Consider the following 18481-nt stretch of genomic DNA (forward strand, 5'->3'; position numbering starts at 1 on the left):
TGGCCTACCCTGACTACAGCCAACCGTTTATACTGTACACAGACGCCAGCAACGTGGGACTGGGAGCAGTTCTGTCCCAGGTACAGGGAGGCAGAGAGAGGGTGATAGCGTACGCCAGTAGGAAGCTTCGGCCCACAGAAAGGAATCCAGAAAACTACAGTTCCTTCAAGCTGGAGTTCCTCGCTATTGTTTGGGCAGTGACTGAACGCTTCAAGCACTATCTGGCATCGGCCAAGTTCACCATCTTCACGGACAACAATCCGTTGACACACCTGGCAACAGCCAAGTTAGGTGCGATGGAACAGCGATGGATGGCCCGGCTGTCTAACTTTGACTTTACCATCAAGTATCGGGCTGGCAAGAAGAATAACAATGCTGATGCGCTGTCCAGAATGCCTCACTTACCCGAGTCTGGGGAAGACCTGGATGAACTCGAAGAGATAGAGTTACCGGCTTTCCATCACCAAGGTGTTTCCCAGTGTGAGCATGCTGTGGGAGTGAAGCGCTCAAGCCAGCACGAGGTCTCGGTCAACCCATTACTCCACCATAATTGGGATGAAATGTATGACATGTTATGTTTTGTTTCTACAGTCCGGGAGTACTGAATTTAACTAAGGGGGAGTGTGGCGCCCTAGGACCTGGTCGCCACAACGGCATTGCCCTCCTGAGGGTTAATGCTGAGCCTGGAGGTAATGGGGAAATCTACTGGCCAGTAAGTTAACATCCACCGCAGTTTCTCCCTCAGGCCAGTAGGGGGAGCTCTGAACCTGAAGTTTCAGGGAGCTTCCTTAAGCCTGACCTGGGGGAGGAGTTAGTTAGTCTGTAGGGAGCAGCAGAAGTGAACAGACACAGAGTGAGCTGTCCTGTGAATCTGGGGCCTAGAGCTGGAGCAGTTTGGCCCAGAGAAGCAGGAGTAGCTGAGAGGCAGCAGAGAGACTCGGACATCGGAGTCTGTGGTTGCCAGGGTATAAAATCCGTCCCTGGTAGCCGAATCCGAAGGGCAGGGGAGCTGAAAGCCCCTGGCCCAGACACATCCAAGGTACAGCTGCAGCATCAGGGCCCGGTGTGGACCCCAGCGGAGAAGCACCAGGGAGTGGGCCTGCGCAGCCACCTACAGAGGGAAGGGACGTGCCATTGGTCCCAGCAGCGAAGAGGGCCATTGCTGGATTCAGAGAAGCAGGGTCCTATCATCACCAAGAAAGGTACAGGAGTAGGCCTCATACTCAGCTGGCCAGAAAGATCACCCCAAGTACTTCCAGGCCGACCGGATCCCCATCACCACCTGTAACGGTCTCCCAGGACTGGACTGTTCCCAGAGTAAAAGAGGAAAAGGTAAAGAGACTGTTGTTTGTGCCTGGTTCTTTCCTCGCCTGTCGGCCCTGCACCGTGTTAGTCACACAGCACCATAAACTTTCACAAGCACCAACTGTGCCCCGGGCATTGCTCCACCTGTGGGGAGCAGTACCATCATAGCTGCCATAATATCATCCCGGAGGCCTCACACAGCAGCGGCGGCTTATTAGCCGCATACCACAGGTGGCGTCACGAACACAACCATTAACAAGCAAGCCACATATTCTACTGACACCCACCAGGGCCACGGAGCCGGGCCCAGCCACCACTGACTACCACCGGACTAGTCCAGCCCGGCACCGGGTGTCCCATAGCCCTGGGGTGGGCGAGTCATGTGCTGCAGCTAAATGTGCACAGAGCAGGAGCCGGCACTGACAGTGAGAGCGGAGGAGGCTGGTATCAAAGGTAAATATCGGGTAACCAAGGACAGGGCTTCTTGGTTACCCGATGTTTACATTGGTTACCAGCCTCCGCAGAAGCCGGCTCCTGCTCACTGCACATTAGTTGTTGCTGTCTCGCTGTCACACACAGCGATCTGTGCTTCACAGCTGGACAGCAACAACTAAAAAATGGCCCAGGACATTCAGCAACAACCAACGACCTCACAGCAGGGGCCAGGTTGTTGCTGGATGTCACACACAGCAACATCGCTAGCAATGTCACAAAAGTTGTTCGTTACCAGCGATGTTGCTAGCGATGTTGCTTAGTGTGACGGGGCCTTTAAGTGCCAATTTAGTTGAGGATTATACTTCCAGGAGAGACAAGAATCATCACCAGAAAACAATTCCAAAAACACCTAAGTATATCTTTTGTGCCTTAAATAAGGGTCTCCAGGACCCACAAATCTGCTGAATTATGTTATGATTCTGACTACATCTTCCAATCCACCACATTTGTGCCTACCGTCTCCTTTAAATAAGGCACTGATCTTCATTAAATAAGGCACTGATGAATTAAAACTGGCTCAAAGTTTGTCTGCTTGTAGATTAAGTACTGTAGAAAGATCTGATTCAATAACACTTTCGTTCCTTTATTGACAGAGAAATCTCCAACATCACATTTTGCTGCCACTAATGATGAGATTCAGAACCTGTCTAAACAGCTGTATATGGATGATGTGAACAGAGCTGGCAATGAGGACATTATCCTGAACCTTCAGTACGATGCATCTAGTTCCGAGACTGGCACAGGGACAGACTTTTCCAGCGAAAAGTAAGCTGACTACATGGTGACATGTTCTAGCAGTTGGTATTACAATTAAAGTACAACCCCAATTCCTCAAACATCAGGACTCAGTTTAAAATGCAAAGAAAACAAGAATGTAATGATTAGGAAATCTCATAAAGCCTTATTTATTCACCACAAAACATAGAACACAGATCAGAGGTTTAAAGTTGGACATCTTTCTATTTCATTTGAAAAAAGTATCTGCTTTAAAAATAAATGGTAGCAACACATCTCAAAAAGTTGTGATAGGGTTAAGAAAAAGCTGGAAAAGTAAGTCATACTAATATCAGCTGGAGAATCAATTTTCAACTAGATGGTCAGAGGTTCTCCAATCTGTGAACAAAAGGGTTTAAAAATTGTGGATCAATTAAAAAAAAACAACAACAAAAAAACAAACAAACAAAAAACATTCCTCAAAGTAAAATGGCACAGACTTTAAATATCCCACCATCTATGGTACATGATAAAATCAAGAGTCAGAGTTTCTAGTGAAATCCATGTGCACAAAGGATAAAGGGGGTGTTACACGCAGCAATATCGCTCGTGAAAGCACCCGCCCCTGTCGTTTGTGCGTCATGGGCAAATCGCTGCCCGTGGCGCACAAAATTGTTTGGAGCCATCACATGGACTTACCTGCCTAGCGACGTCGCTGTGGCCGGCGAACCGCCTCCTTTCTAAGGGGGCGGTTTGTGCGGAGTCACAGCGACGTCACTAAGCGGCCGCCCAACAGAAGCGGAGGGGCGGAGATGAGCGGCCATAACATGCCGCCCACCTCCTTGCTTCCTCATTGCCAGCGGCCACAGGTAAGCTGCAGTTCGTCATTCCCGAGGTGTCACACGTAGCGATGTGTGCTGTCTCGGGGACGACGAACAACCTGCGTGCTCAACAATCAACTATTTTTTTAAAAAGGAACAACGTGTCAACGATGGACGATAAGGTGAGTATTTTCCATCGCTGTCACACGCAACGACGTCGCTAACGATGCCGGATGTGTGTCACGGAATCCATGACCCCGGCGATATATCGTTAGATCCGTCGTTGCGTGTAACGGGGCCTTTAGACAAGGGGTCAATATTGGATTCCCATGATCTACAGGCCCTCAGGCAATACTGCATGATTTGGTCATAATCAGAAAAAAAGCTACCATAAAATTAAGTAAGAGAGTAATTTACTGAAGGTCAGTGCAAAACTGCACTGCTAATGATATACAAAATATGCACAATATGACTGAATAAAATACAATTTTTTTTATTAATGAATAATAAAAAGTAAATACACAATGCAAGTGTGGCGCCCTAGGACCTGGTCGCCACAACAGCATTGCCCTCCCAAAGGGTTAATGCTGAGCCTGGAGGTAATTGGGAGATCCATTGGCCAGCAGGTTTAACACCCAACACAGTTCTCCCTCCGGCCAGCAGGGGGAGCTCTGAACCTGGAATTCCAGGGAGCCTTCCTCTACCCGACCAGAGGGAGGAAGTGCAGTGAGTCTGTAGGGAGTAGTGGAAGTGAACAGACGCAGAGTGAGCTGTCCTGTGAATCTGGGGCCTGGAGCTGGAGCAGCTTGGCCCAGAGAAGCAGGAATAGCTGAGAGGCAGCAGAGAGACTCAGACATCGGAGTCTGTGGTTGCCAGGGTATAAAATCCGCCCCTGGTAGCCGAGTCCGAAGGGCAGGAGAGCTGCAAGCCCCTGGCCCAGAAACATCCAAGGTACAGCTGCAGCATCAGGGCCCGGTGTGGACTCCAGCGGAGAAGCACCAGAGAGAGGGTCTGCGCAGCCACCTACAGAAAGAAGGGACGTGCCATCGGTCCCAGCAGCAAAGAGGGCCATTGCTGGATTCAGAGAAGCAGGGTCCTATCATCACAAAGCAAAGTACAGGAGTAGGCCTCATACTCAGCTGGCCAGAAAGATCATCCCAAGTACTTCCAGGCCGACCGGATCCCCATCACCACCTGTAACGGTCTCCCAGGACTGGACTGTTCCCAGAGTAAAAGAGGAGAAGGTAAAGAGACTGTTGTTTGTGCCTGGTTCTTTCCTCGCCTGTCGGCCCTGCACCGTGTTAGCCACACAACACCATAGACTTTCACGGGCACCAACTGTATCCCGGGGCATCGCTCCACCTGTGGGGAGCAGTAACATCATAGCTGCCATAACATCACCCCGGAGTTCTCCCATAGCAGCGGCGGCTTAATAGCCGCATACCACAGGTGGCGTCACGAACATTAACTTCAACTCATCAGCCACAGATTCAACTGACACCCACCAGGGCCACGGAGCCGGGCCCAGCCACCACTGACTACCACCGGACTAGTCCGGCCCGGCACCGGGTGTCCCCTAGCCCTGGGGTGGGCGAGTCAACTTTTGGCGTCACGAACAGGATTTCGTGCCCGGTTCCACCGGGTACTGTGCGCCTGAATAATTGCGCTTTAAAGACTGTATTACTGCGTGTTTCACTGTTTGAAAACTGCCGCCGCCATTATCCTCACTGAGCGCAGGAAGAAGGGGGGCGTGCCTGACAAAGAGCGCGAAGGGAGCGCGCCATCAGAGCAGAGCGCTGTTAACCCCGCGCGACCCGGAAGGAAATTTGAAAAGTGAACGGAGCCTGGTAAGGTTCACTAAGGGGGAGGAAGATGTCCGACGCAGAGGGAGGGCAGGTGGCTGCCATAGCCCGAGACGCCGCAGCGCCCGCCGAAGCGATCCCTGTCGCCGTCGCCCCATCCCCCGCTGTAGCGCCGGTAATGCCGATCACCATGCCGTACATACCGGGCGCAGAATGGCTGCCGCAGTATTCCGGGGAGTCCCATACCTTGAGCGACTTCAGAGAAAGCCTGCACAGCTTATTCCGGGTGTATCCGCTGACTGAGAGCCAGAAGGTGGGCATATTAATGGGACAGCTAGCCGGCGCAGCCCAGCGTGAAGTGAAGTCCTGGCCTGATACAGATAAAGGGACAGTAACCCAGATACTGGCCAAGCTAAAGAGTACTTTTGACACCCGCACCGCAGCAGAGATAAAGATGAGATTCTTTGGGTGCAAGCAGCGGCCCACAGACAGCATAAGGGACTATGCCTTAAACCTGCAGGAGGCCCTGAAAGCGGTTAAACAAGTGGACCCAGAGAGTGTACGTGAAGAACACAAACTCCTAACTGAGCAGTTCATAGAGGGGCTCCTGTCAGATGCTCCAGAAGAAGCCCAGCAGTTGTGGAAAGAGAGGGGACGACTGTTCACCTACCAAGGCAAGCTCTGCAAGAGATATGTCAACTATCGAACAAATGAACTTGTCTGGCAGATAGTGGTTCCGCAGAGAGATGCTCCAATGGTCCTAGCAGCGTATCATGATAACGCAGGACACTTCGGGTGGAAGAAGTTGGAAGCCCTACTCCGTGATCGGTTCTATTGGGTGCACATGAGAAAGATGATCGAGAAGTGGTGCCGAGACTGTGGCCCGTGTAACCTGAGGCGGAAAGACGATGCCAGCCAAAAGTCTCCCCTACAGCCAATTGTCACAAAGCAGCCCCTGGAGTTGGTGGCCCTGGACCACGTGAAGTTAACACCAAGCCGGTCAGGCTATGTGTACGCCCTCACCATTGTGGACCATTACTCTCGTTTCCTGGTAGTAGTGCCTGTGAAGGACCAGACAGCCAGGACAGCAGCTAGAGCGTTCCAGGCATCCTTTTGTCGACCTCACGGCTATCCGGAAAGGGTACTGACTGATCAGGGTCCTGCATTCGAGGCTGAAGTGTTCCAAGAGTTCTGTAACATGTACGGTTGTAAGAAAATCCGAACCACACCGTACCACCCCCAAACCAATGGACTGTGCGAGAAAATGAACCATGTGGTTATTGATATGCTGAAGACCCTGCCGCTGGAGGAAAGGAACCAATGGCCAGAAAAGTTGCCAGATCTGGTAGACCTGTACAACCACATCCCGGTGAATTCGACCAACTGCAGCCCCGCTTACCTGATGCGAGCCAGACCAGGCAAGTTGCCTGTAGACTTTGAGATGGGGACTGTGTCGCCTGAGGCGGTTCAAGAAATAGAGGATTGGGATACAGAACGGCAGCAGCGGTACCGTAAGGTCCAGGAGTGCGTAGAGAGGAGCCTGTCTCAAGCAAGAACGAGGCAAGAACAGCATTACAATCAAACAGCCCCAGCAACTCCCTTAGCACCTGGAGAACAAGTCCTCAAGAAGAAGCGGAAGACGCATAAATTGGATGATCAGTGGGAAAACGAGCCCTACACCATTATCCCCTCCAACTTTGACAACAGTAAGGTGTGCCTCATAAGCAAGGATGAAGGCAAGACTTGTCAAGCAGTATCCAGAGACCGCCTGAAGACGTGCCCTGAGCGGTGCAAAGTTCAAAAGGAAGTGGAGGAAGTTCGAGAAGAGGGGGAAGAGATGATACAAACAATCCTCGGCAAATTCCCCAAGACTTGGACCCGCATAAATGGTGCCGTAGTGGTACCGGTCCTGACGTTCCCACAGTTGGTCGAGCCAGAAACAGAACAGGTTCCGGATCCACCCAAAGAACCGTCCGCCCCGACACGAGGTGACACGCCAGCAGTGGAACAGGAGGATCAACCCCCTGTCAGTGGTGAACCTGTCATACCCTTGGCGACTCTTAGACCACATGGGCGATCATCATGCATACCTATTGGGGTTAGGCCTACCGGTAGTGCTGAGATAGGAGACACACTAAGTAGTCAGGGACAAACACCAGAGCTACGCAGGTCCCAACGCAGCACTCGGGGACAACCCCCTCTAAGGTATAGGGAATCAAATGTATAAAGGAGAAAGAAAGAGTATTTATTGGAATGTAAATAGTTATGCGAAATGTCTGTAATGTTGTGTACAAAATGTTTTTCTTTTTCTTTGATTGTGAAAATGGACAATTGGGCCACTGGACTATGGGTGGCCAACACCTAAATTGTTCATAGTTAGCACCAGTGTGCTCGATACCCCTGAAGAAAAACCCGTCCGGCGTGCATAGAGTGGGGTCATCAATGCTCTGACGCACGCCCAGAGCCTACGTTGGGGGTTTTATCGCGGCGGGTCCCCCATGGAGCAGTGTAATGGACACCCGGCAGGGAGCCACACTGGACTCTTATAGTACTGTTTGAAGTTGTAACGTTAAAAATAATGTGCCTCCCATATTGGGATGAAATGTATGACATGTTATGTTTTGTTTCCACAGTCCGGGAGTACTGAATTTAACTAAGGGGGAGTGTGGCGCCCTAGGACCTGGTCGCCACAACAGCATTGCCCTCCCAAAGGGTTAATGCTGAGCCTGGAGGTAATTGGGAGATCCATTGGCCAGCAGGTTTAACACCCAACACAGTTCTCCCTCCGGCCAGCAGGGGGAGCTCTGAACCTGGAATTCCAGGGAGCCTTCCTCTACCCGACCAGAGGGAGGAAGTGCAGTGAGTCTGTAGGGAGTAGTGGAAGTGAACAGACGCAGAGTGAGCTGTCCTGTGAATCTGGGGCCTGGAGCTGGAGCAGCTTGGCCCAGAGAAGCAGGAATAGCTGAGAGGCAGCAGAGAGACTCAGACATCGGAGTCTGTGGTTGCCAGGGTATAAAATCCGCCCCTGGTAGCCGAGTCCGAAGGGCAGGAGAGCTGCAAGCCCCTGGCCCAGAAACATCCAAGGTACAGCTGCAGCATCAGGGCCCGGTGTGGACTCCAGCGGAGAAGCACCAGAGAGAGGGTCTGCGCAGCCACCTACAGAAAGAAGGGACGTGCCATCGGTCCCAGCAGCAAAGAGGGCCATTGCTGGATTCAGAGAAGCAGGGTCCTATCATCACAAAGCAAAGTACAGGAGTAGGCCTCATACTCAGCTGGCCAGAAAGATCATCCCAAGTACTTCCAGGCCGACCGGATCCCCATCACCACCTGTAACGGTCTCCCAGGACTGGACTGTTCCCAGAGTAAAAGAGGAGAAGGTAAAGAGACTGTTGTTTGTGCCTGGTTCTTTCCTCGCCTGTCGGCCCTGCACCGTGTTAGCCACACAACACCATAGACTTTCACGGGCACCAACTGTATCCCGGGGCATCGCTCCACCTGTGGGGAGCAGTAACATCATAGCTGCCATAACATCACCCCGGAGTTCTCCCATAGCAGCGGCGGCTTAATAGCCGCATACCACAGGTGGCGTCACGAACATTAACTTCAACTCATCAGCCACAGATTCAACTGACACCCACCAGGGCCACGGAGCCGGGCCCAGCCACCACTGACTACCACCGGACTAGTCCGGCCCGGCACCGGGTGTCCCCTAGCCCTGGGGTGGGCGAGTCACAAGTAAAAAGGTTTTGATATTAGACAGGTACAGGGCAGAGCTGCAATGGAACTACTGCACTGAAAAATTGTCCAAAATGCACTCATAAGGACGCAAAACTGCAGCACACCAAATGGGCATAAATCATGTACGATGAATATATAAAAAGATGGAACTGTAAAAAGCCCTAATAATCAATAGGACACCTGAAACATAGTCATATAGCCCTGATAAAGTCCTAGGTAAAGCTCCGGTAATCAATAGTATACCATACTAAATAGTGATTACATAGTCATATAGTACAGCTCTGTAGCATATAAAGAGTGTAACAAGTATGGTATGTCCTAAGTTCCTAACATACCATGGGAGTAACCTCTAGAGGGTAGCCTTATAAAAGACAAGGTAAATCAGCCCAGGGTGTAATAAAGGATCCAAAACCAGCATGATAGCCTAATCACTAGAATATCATGCTGGTAAATCACCAAATGACCTTTGGCTGACTTGTATTATGTACAATGCAAATCCACCCTTTAGAGGTTGTAACTATAGTTTTGGAGAACAGATTTTTTTTTAGTTTCCCCATAAACTTGAATCGGTGTCTTATCCAACAGACAAAAAAAAGTGCATGGTTTTATATTTTTCACATGCAGATTTAGTCCTTGGAAAAAAAATTGCTTATCTACACTGACTCATTGAATGACGTGCATCTAGAGAGCTGTCTGTTGCTAAGTAAAGAGAATGGTTCTGCACTTCGAAGGATTCGAGGTGCATGTGAAATAGGGTAGCCCAAAAATCACAACTTAATAATTCACTGCACTCTCTAAATGTTTATGCAATAGTAGAATTTATTTGTGGTTTATACAAAAAATGTTTTTGATCGTAATAAGTGACTTGTCACTGGGGACGTTTCCACCCATCCGGGTCTTTTTCAAAAAGTCGCTGTGGGAAAGGTTCCAGGATCAAGGATGTGTTGGCGTGCATGGTGTTATATTTTGCACATGCAGATTAAGTCCTTAGAAATGTAGTGCCCCTGAGCCAGTCAGGGCACTACAGGGAACTGCATCTTCACGGGGATGCAGGACCTACCCTCTGGGACCTGGAACACCAGTGACAGTAACAACTGCACACATCTAAATTTCCAGTAGCCACTCACACCATGGCTCAAAGGGTTAGTCAGATAAGGGGAGGGCCACCCAGTGGGCAGAGCAAACCCAGGGACTAGACCACTTGGTGGGAGGGGGCAAACCAGTCTATTGGAGTCGGAGGAGAGAGAGCACAATGTGAGGTGTAGAAAAGTGTGTCTGGAGCTGGGTCCGTGTAACGGTGACCCGGGGGCATGAGAGTCAGGTTACCAGTATAGGAGCAAACAAGTACCTCTGGTTGCCAGGGACGGTACAAGGGAGTACCACTAGAACCTGGCCACGCACGGGGCACAGGGCCCTAGGTCAGGCGACAGTTTTACACGGCCTGGCAAATTCCTGCACTGTGGAGGGACCTGCATGGATTTCACTGACCTACAGATCCGGGGGGCATCACCAGTAAAGCAAGGATTGGGGTTCGGATACATACCTCCCCACAGGGTCCACACTGCCAGCTGTACGGACAAGGAGACTGCTACCTAATAGGGACAGTCGGGGCCCCCCAAACCACTTCAAGCTACGGGACCCAAACTACACTGAGAGTGCTGGAGACAGAGCAACCGAGTCACTAAACTGGCACTGGAATACCATGGACCTGAACCAGCCGTCCAAGGGTTAAAAGTGAGTAAGGACTGTTCATTACAACCCCGGTGTGGTCTCCTTCATTATAAAGTGCACAAGCTCCCATCCCACACATCTCCCAGGTTCAGCCCTATCTGCGGCGGGCCTTCCACCACAGCTGCCACTACCACCAGCCCTGGAAGTACCCACATCAGCAGCGACGGTTCCACAATCATAACAGCAACCCGCAGGTGGCGTCACATGAACATTAACTCTTATCTAAAAAGCACCCAGGGCACGGGATCAGGCAACAGCCACCACAGTGACATCCCCAAAAGTATTTACTGGCCGGGACTGAGTACCCCATTCCCTGTGCGACACAGAAAAAAATTTGCTCATCTGCACTGACTCATTGAATGACGAGCATGTAGAGAGCTGTCTGTGTGTTTTCTGTTTCTTACAGGCTCCCTTCACACGTCCATGAAAATCACACACGTTTCACGGACGTGTCAAAGGTACGTTTTCCCCTCCGTGAGCCGTGTTTATGGCACTACGTGTGTTCTCTGTGTGTTATCCGTGATAACACACGGAGAAAGAGAACTTTCAACTCACCTGTCCCTGGCTTCGCTGTCCGTGGTGCTAATCTTCGGTCACCGGACCTGCCGACTGCCCGCTGCTGCTGCTTCCGGCCGCAGTGAAGTGAATATTAAATGAGCATAATGAGCGGTGGTCGGCAGCAAGTGACAGCAGCGGCAGAGACAGGAGGGCAGGAGAAGGTGAGTAAAAATGTGTTATTTTTTTCTCTGACACGTGAGTTTTCTCCGGTGCACGTCCCATGGGACCGCATCCACACTACATCCGTGTGACACCCGTGATGCTGGAGAAAACGTGGACATGTTTACGTGTGGAACACACGGACACGCGTATACTCCACACGTACACACGTTCCATGGAAAAACACGCACGTGTGCGCAGACTCATTGATTTTAATGGGTCTACGTGTGCCCGTGTCTCCGGTACGTGCAGGAACGGACCTAACACGTACCGGAGACACGTGCGTGTGAAGGGGGCCTCACAGACAGAAGTCAAATTGAATATAAACGTATGTGAACCAACTCATATAAGTAAATAAGAGTCAGAGACCGTCTTCCTAGCCATGGTTCTTAAACCCCTTCATGATTGGGAGATTTTCCTTTTTTGGGTTTTTACTTTTTTGCTGATCTTTTAATAATTAAATATTTGGAATATAAAAAAGGTCTACACAACGACATTGAAAAGCCAGGTTTTTATCGTTAGGGCAAAAATCGGTTGTGCCACTAAAGCAACCAAAATGAATACCAATAAAGCAATGCTTGATTGGCACAACCAGTATTTGTTGTAATAATATTCATTGACTTCAATCGCCCTAGTTACATTTTAGCACAATCTGATGTGAACTATTAGTATGTTAACAGGTTTTTATCATGTAAAAAATCAGACCAAAAAAAATAATTTTCAGAACTTTTTCCACCTTTAATGTCACCCATAATCTGTACAATTCAACTGAAAATAGGCACACTCTTAAACCAAAACTTTGCTGTCATATATTCAAAGGGTTCTTCAACATCCAGTCTTTTTGGGTGGTGTCTATCAGCATGGCACATCTACTGTAGAATTGGCAATATTTGCCCACTTTTCCTTGCAGTAGTGCTTCAAATATGTTGGATTGAAAGGGCATCTTCTGTGTACTGCCATCTTCAAGTCAACGCACAGATTTTCAATTGCATTCCGCTCTAAACTCTCGCTGGACCATTCCAAAACTTTCATCTACTTCAGGTGAAGCCATTCTTTTATTGATGTATAGATATACTTAGGGTCGTTGTCATGCTGGAAGGTGAAATTATTTTTTAGCAGATGCTCGAAGATTTTGATGAATACTTGACTGATATTTGGAACTGTTCAAAATTCCCTTCACCTTGATTCAAGCCCCAGTTCTAACTGCTGAAAAACAGCCCTAAAGCATAATGCTGCCTCCACCATGCTTCACTGTGGGTATGATGTTCTTTTGATGTTGGGGTTTTATCAAACATTAATTTTGAAATTATGGACAAAAAGTTCAATCTTGGTCTCATCAGACCATAACATGTTTGCCAACATTCTTTTAACTGAGTTGATGTAGGTTTTGGAAATACTTAGCTGGGCTTGGAAGTTTTTTCTTTGTAAGAGAATGCTTCACTATTGCCAGAGAATGTTGTCACATGCAGTACACAAGCAGTACTTGCAAAACATTCTGGCAGCTCCTTTAATGTTGCTGTTGTCCTCTTGGTAAGCTCATAGATTAATTTTCTTCTTGTTAACCAGCTCTATGAGAAGGTATATGTTTTTATTTCTTTTTTTTTTAAGTCAAACATGTTTCTATTTGTAAAATCAAACAAAGCGGTGGTCATCCACTGTAAGTCTTTTTTATATATATATATATATATATATATATATATATATATATATGATATATTCTCCTTACAGTTATATTTTACACCCCTAGGCTTTTCACCTATGTCAATGAAGACAAACTATTTACTCGTCCGACCTTTGCCCGACTAATTTCTTTGCTGGACAATTATGTTAAGAATACAGGGACTGTGGAAACTTTCAGCAATGAAGAAATCCAAGAACAAGTTGCCTTTATAGATGAAGTGTTCCAAACTACGATCATGAAAAAGCTTTCCAGTTTCTTTATTTCAAAAGGTAAAACAAGGGTAATTACAGTCATGAAGCACTAAGTATTACTACATGATAAAATTATATCAGAATCTTTATTTTCTACATCTATATAAATTGTCTTCTCTGTACATCAATCATTTTTTAAGAATTTGCATCATATAGCAACAGATCATGTAGCAACAAGGTGAGCATCCTCTCGCTGCTTAGGTGTCTGTTTAACATGGTGGGTAGGAGTATAATGTAGATTTTTCCCTACAAAATGATCTAACAAACTTCAATATTATTTTTTATCATGCTTTTGTGTTTAGGGGACACATGAGAACTGGCAAGGATTTGATTTTCACTATCAACATATATCTTTAGGCCTAATATACATGGCAAACCTGTATATTTGGTCACAAAAGACTTTAAAGGGAACATGTCACGAATATAACCTAAGATCACCAACTTTTATGGCTCCTTTCAAGCAGTCAAGCAATCTGTATATAAGTCCCCAGCCTGCTTTGCATATCCAAAAAATACTTTTCATAATGTACTGGAAAACGAGAAAAAAATTCCAAATGCAGAAAAATTGCAAAAAAAGTGTGATTGCCTGATTGTTTTTGAGATATTTTATTCACTGTGTTCACTATATGGTAAAATTAATGTGTTGATGTGATGCCTTAGGTCGGTGCGAGTTCGTGAACACCAAACATGTATAGGTTTACTTTCATCTAAGGGGTTAAAAAATAATCAGACATTTGTCCAAAAAAGTGGCGCACATTTTGTGCCATTTTCAGCAACCTGAAGCATTCTCATTTTTTGGGATCTGTGGCTCCCGATGGCTTATTTTTTGCTTCTCAATCTGACGTTTTTAACGGTACCATTTTAGCACAAATGCTATGTTTTGATCACCTGTATTTAGCGCAAAATTTGCGGTGCCAAAAAAAACGTAATTTTTCCACATGAAATTTTTTTGCCGCTATGCTGTGTACTGATCAGATTAATTGATTTTATATATATATATATATATATATACATAGATATATATGTATATTTTGATAGTTCGGGAATTTCTGAATGTGGCGATACCAAATGTGTGTATATTTTTTATTTTTTTTCAACCCTTAATTTTCAATGGGGATCATGGGGAGTGGTTTGAACTTTTAGGTTTTTTTATTTTTTTTTTCATTTTTCAAAACCTTTTTTTTTACTTTTTTTTTAAATGTAACTAGTCCACCTAGGGGGCTATAAGTATCAGCTGTCTGATCGCTCATTCTCTTGTAACTTGCAGTACTCGGCTGCTTGTTACAGGACCTGAGTCATGTGAGCTACAGGAGTCATCACATGACCCTGTGCTATCATGACAACCATCGGATCCATGTGATCATGTTACGTGACTTCCGGTGGTGGCCGGTGAGTAAACCTTTACCGCGATTGCTGTTAAAATGGCTTTGTGACATTTTGACAGCGCCATTTCAGGGGTTAACAGATACGGATGGATAGTGATTCCACTCGTGCCTGCAAGGCACACGTCAGCTGTATAAATCAGCTGACATGTGAGTCAATCCCTGCTGGCAACCCGCAGCAGCTGGTGGTGTTAAACATTATGACCGCTAGGATGTAACTTTACTGCCTGCGGTCATTAAGGGGTTAATATGAAAAACCCAAAATGACAGGTTCCCTTTAAGTTTTTTTGGTTGCTGTAATACCCTAAAGAATGCTGTCACAAGCGATCAAAGCTTCTTATCTATACTAATATGGTATCAATAAAAAGCTCATCTCACCCTGCAAAAAATAAGCCATCACGGCTCCATCGAATGATGAATGAAAACGTTATAGATCTTGAAAAATGGCAAACCTCCTTCAAATTCTGGGGGGAAAATGTATTTTTTTTTAATTACTAAAATAATAACAAAATCTGGACATGTTTGGTATTGCCATAACCGTACTGATGAGGAGAATATTATTGTGTGGTAATTTTTTCACAAAATGTACACAGTGAAAACAATTCCCAAAAAAATCATGTGTAATTCTATTTTTTTCTCACAATTTCTCCATATGTGGACTTTTTCCCAGTTTTATAGTACAATATGTGGTATAATGACTGCTGTCATTCAATAGGACATCTTGTCCTGCAAGAACAAGCCCTTATACGTCTATGTGGACAACAAAATAAAAAAGTTAAGGCTCTTGGAAGAAGGGGAGGTAAAAACGAAAATGTAAAAATGAAAATTGGCTATGTCGCAAAGGGGTTAATGCATATTACCTTGCTAGAAAAAGTGTTAAAGTGATTTCTTCATTTCTATTTTTCTGTAGTTGTCCACATCATAATATGCAGTAGAAATCTCCTCTGTCTATTGTGTTTTATCATGCGCTTTACCCATGGTGCGGTTTTGACGCAGCGCTTTTTAATGCATTTTTTAAAGACATGCAATTGTGTTTTACATGCATTTTTGAGGATCTGCATAGAAGTCTAAAGGGAAATATACATCATATAAAGCACATTTGACATAGTCTTTTAAATGCACAATGGGCATGAGTTCTCGTGAAATCACATACATTAAACTTGAACCTGAAATGCGGCTAATTTTACTTAAACAAAATGCAATGGGATCATAGTCTTAAGGCCGTTTTACACGATGCAACATCGCTAGCGATGTCGTTAGCGATCGCACCTGCCCCCGTCGTGCGTGCGTCACGGGTAAATCGCTGCCCGTGGCGAACAATATCGCTAGTAGCCGTCACACGCACATACCTTTCTAACAACATCGCTGTGGCCGGCGAACAAACTCTTTTTAAAGGGGAGGTTTGTGCGGCGTCACAGCGACATTACACAGCGGGCCCCCAATAGAAGCGGAGGGGCGGAGACCAGTCGCATTAATGTCACTCCCACCTTGTTGCTGGAGAACGCAGGAACGCTGTTGTTCGTCGTTCCCGGGGTGTCACATGTAGCGATGTGTGCTGCCTCAGGAACGACAAACAACCTGTGTCCAAAATGAGCAACGATATTTGGGAAAGGAACGACGTGTCAACAATCAACAATTTCTGGCGTTTTTCGGATCGTTAGTGGTCGCTCGTAGGTGTCACACGCAACGACGTCGCTAACGAGGCCGGATGTGCGTCTCGAATTCCGTGACCCCAGCGATATCTTGTTAGCGATGTTGTTGCGTGTATCGGGGCCTTTAATCTATGGAATTGTGTTAATACTTTAGGACAAAGTCCCATTTTTATTTTTCTGTTTCCAACCTTTAGGTGCTGTGCTAAACATAGCATCATTTTATCTCCCTGTCACTTCTGTAGGAGCATACTGACAAAATGCCAGCTTAGTCTTTTAAATGGGAAAGTGACATAAAGTGCTATGCAGCTTACTTTACTACAGTGGTGGATGTATTTACACTAGTCATTGATATTGCAACGCCAAGAAGGAAAAGTCGTTAAATGTTAATGATATGCAAATGCTGAAAAATGATAAATATAATTTTGTAAACCTCTCGATTTAGTCAGAATCGAGTAGGAGCGCCATATACAGAAATCTCAGTACTCACACTCCTTAACTTCTGTCAATGAGGTTATTAATGCTCCTCTGAGGAATGTTCTGCCACACTAAATGCACTTGGGCATCAAGATCCGCTTCTAGCAGCTCCCGTTGCAATTCCTGTCTTATGACGTCCCAGATGTGCTCAGAAGGAGACAAATCTAGAGACGCTGCAGACCATGGTAGTATGATTAGGACACACAGGCCACTCACAGTAGCATGAGCACCATGCAGCCTGCTATTGTCATGGACAATTGGTTCCACAACCAGATCAATGTAAAGCTGAGCTATTATTGTACTTGGAATGAAGATAAGTGGGGATCGGCTATTGTAGATTATGCCTTGCCCAACTATAATCCCGGGAGTAGGATAAAGGTGGTGTCACACACAGCGACGACGACAACGACGTCGCTGCTACGTCACCATTTTCTTTGACGTTGCAGCGACGTCCCGTCGCTGTCGCTGTGTGTGACATCCAGCAACGAGCTGGCCCCTGCTGTGAGGTCATTGCTCGTTGCTGAATGTCCTGCTTCATTTTTTCGTCGTCGCTCTCCCGCTGTGAAGCACACATCGCTGTGTGTGACAGCGAGAGAGCGACGAAATGAAGCGACCAGGGAGCAGGAGCCGGCGTCTGGCAGCTGCGGTAAGCTGTAACCACTGTAAACATTGGGTAACCAAGGGAAGACCTTTCCCTGGTTACCCGATATTTACCTTCGTTACCAGCCTCCGCCGCTCTTGCTGCTAGTGCCGGCTCCTGCTCTGTGCACATGTAGCTGCAGTACGCATCGGGTAATTAACCCTATGTGTACTGTAGCTAGGAGAGCAAGGAGCCAGCGCTAAGCAGTGTGCGCGGCTCCCTGCTCTCTGCACTGTGACATGTAGCTGCAGTACACATCGGGTTAATTAACCCGATGTGTACTGTAGCTAGGAGAGCAAGGAGCCAGCGCTAAGCAGTGTGCGCGGCTCCCTGCTCTCTGCACATGTAGCGACGTTATGATCGCTGCTGCGTCACTGTGTTTGACAGCTAAGCAGCGATCATAACAGCGACTTACAAGGTCGCTGTTACGTCACAGAAAATGGTGACGTAACAGCGATGTCGTTGTCGTTGTCGCTGTCGCTATGTGTGAACCCAGCTTTAGTGTGACTTTGCCTTATGTAGGTCTTTTTATGGTGTTGCTCAATTTGTCCACAGTTAAAGACCTGGAGCTGGAATAGAGGCTGGAATAGAGGTCTATTCTCTTCAGTGTTGAGTCCTGCCTTTATCTTGGATGCAATGATAGTCACAGATTGGTGTGGAGAGACGTGGACAATGTTGTGAAGATGTGTTCACAAAAGAACATCACCAAGGTCCTTCTTCTGGGATTATAGTGTGGGGTGGCATCATTTTCATTAGCCAGATCCCTTTAGTATTCATTCCAGGTATAGTAAAAAATCAGTGTTACATTGAGTTGATTGTGGAAGCAGTGGTATGGTAATTTCTTCAAAATTATCCAGGAGATGTTTTTTACAAAAGAACACCAGGCTGCATGTTGCTACTGCTATTGTGAGTAGCCTGTGTGGCCTAAATGTACTACCATGGCCTGCAACGTCTCCGGACTTGTCTGCTACCGAGCACATCTGGGACGTCATTAATCAGCAATTGCAAAAAAATCTGCTAGCAACGGATCTTGATCATTTTTGTGTCCAATTGGACTCAGCATTGCAGAACAATCCAC

The 18481-nt window shown here is 46.9% G+C and overlaps 1 protein-coding gene across 1 annotated transcript in view; it reads left to right on the forward strand.

Moving 5' to 3' along the window:
- LOC142290487 (uridylate-specific endoribonuclease D-like) overlaps positions 1-18481 on the forward strand; it is a 41517-nt gene that overhangs the window by 7995 nt on the left and 15041 nt on the right. The window contains exons 2-3 of the mRNA XM_075334444.1: positions 2394-2565; positions 13071-13273. Of these exons, the coding sequence (XP_075190559.1) occupies positions 2394-2565; positions 13071-13273 (375 nt within the window). The remainder of the gene's footprint in view (positions 1-2393; positions 2566-13070; positions 13274-18481) is intronic.

Source organism: Anomaloglossus baeobatrachus, chromosome 2 (assembly GCF_048569485.1).
Source record: "Anomaloglossus baeobatrachus isolate aAnoBae1 chromosome 2, aAnoBae1.hap1, whole genome shotgun sequence".
Lineage (NCBI taxonomy): Eukaryota > Metazoa > Chordata > Amphibia > Anura > Aromobatidae > Anomaloglossus > Anomaloglossus baeobatrachus.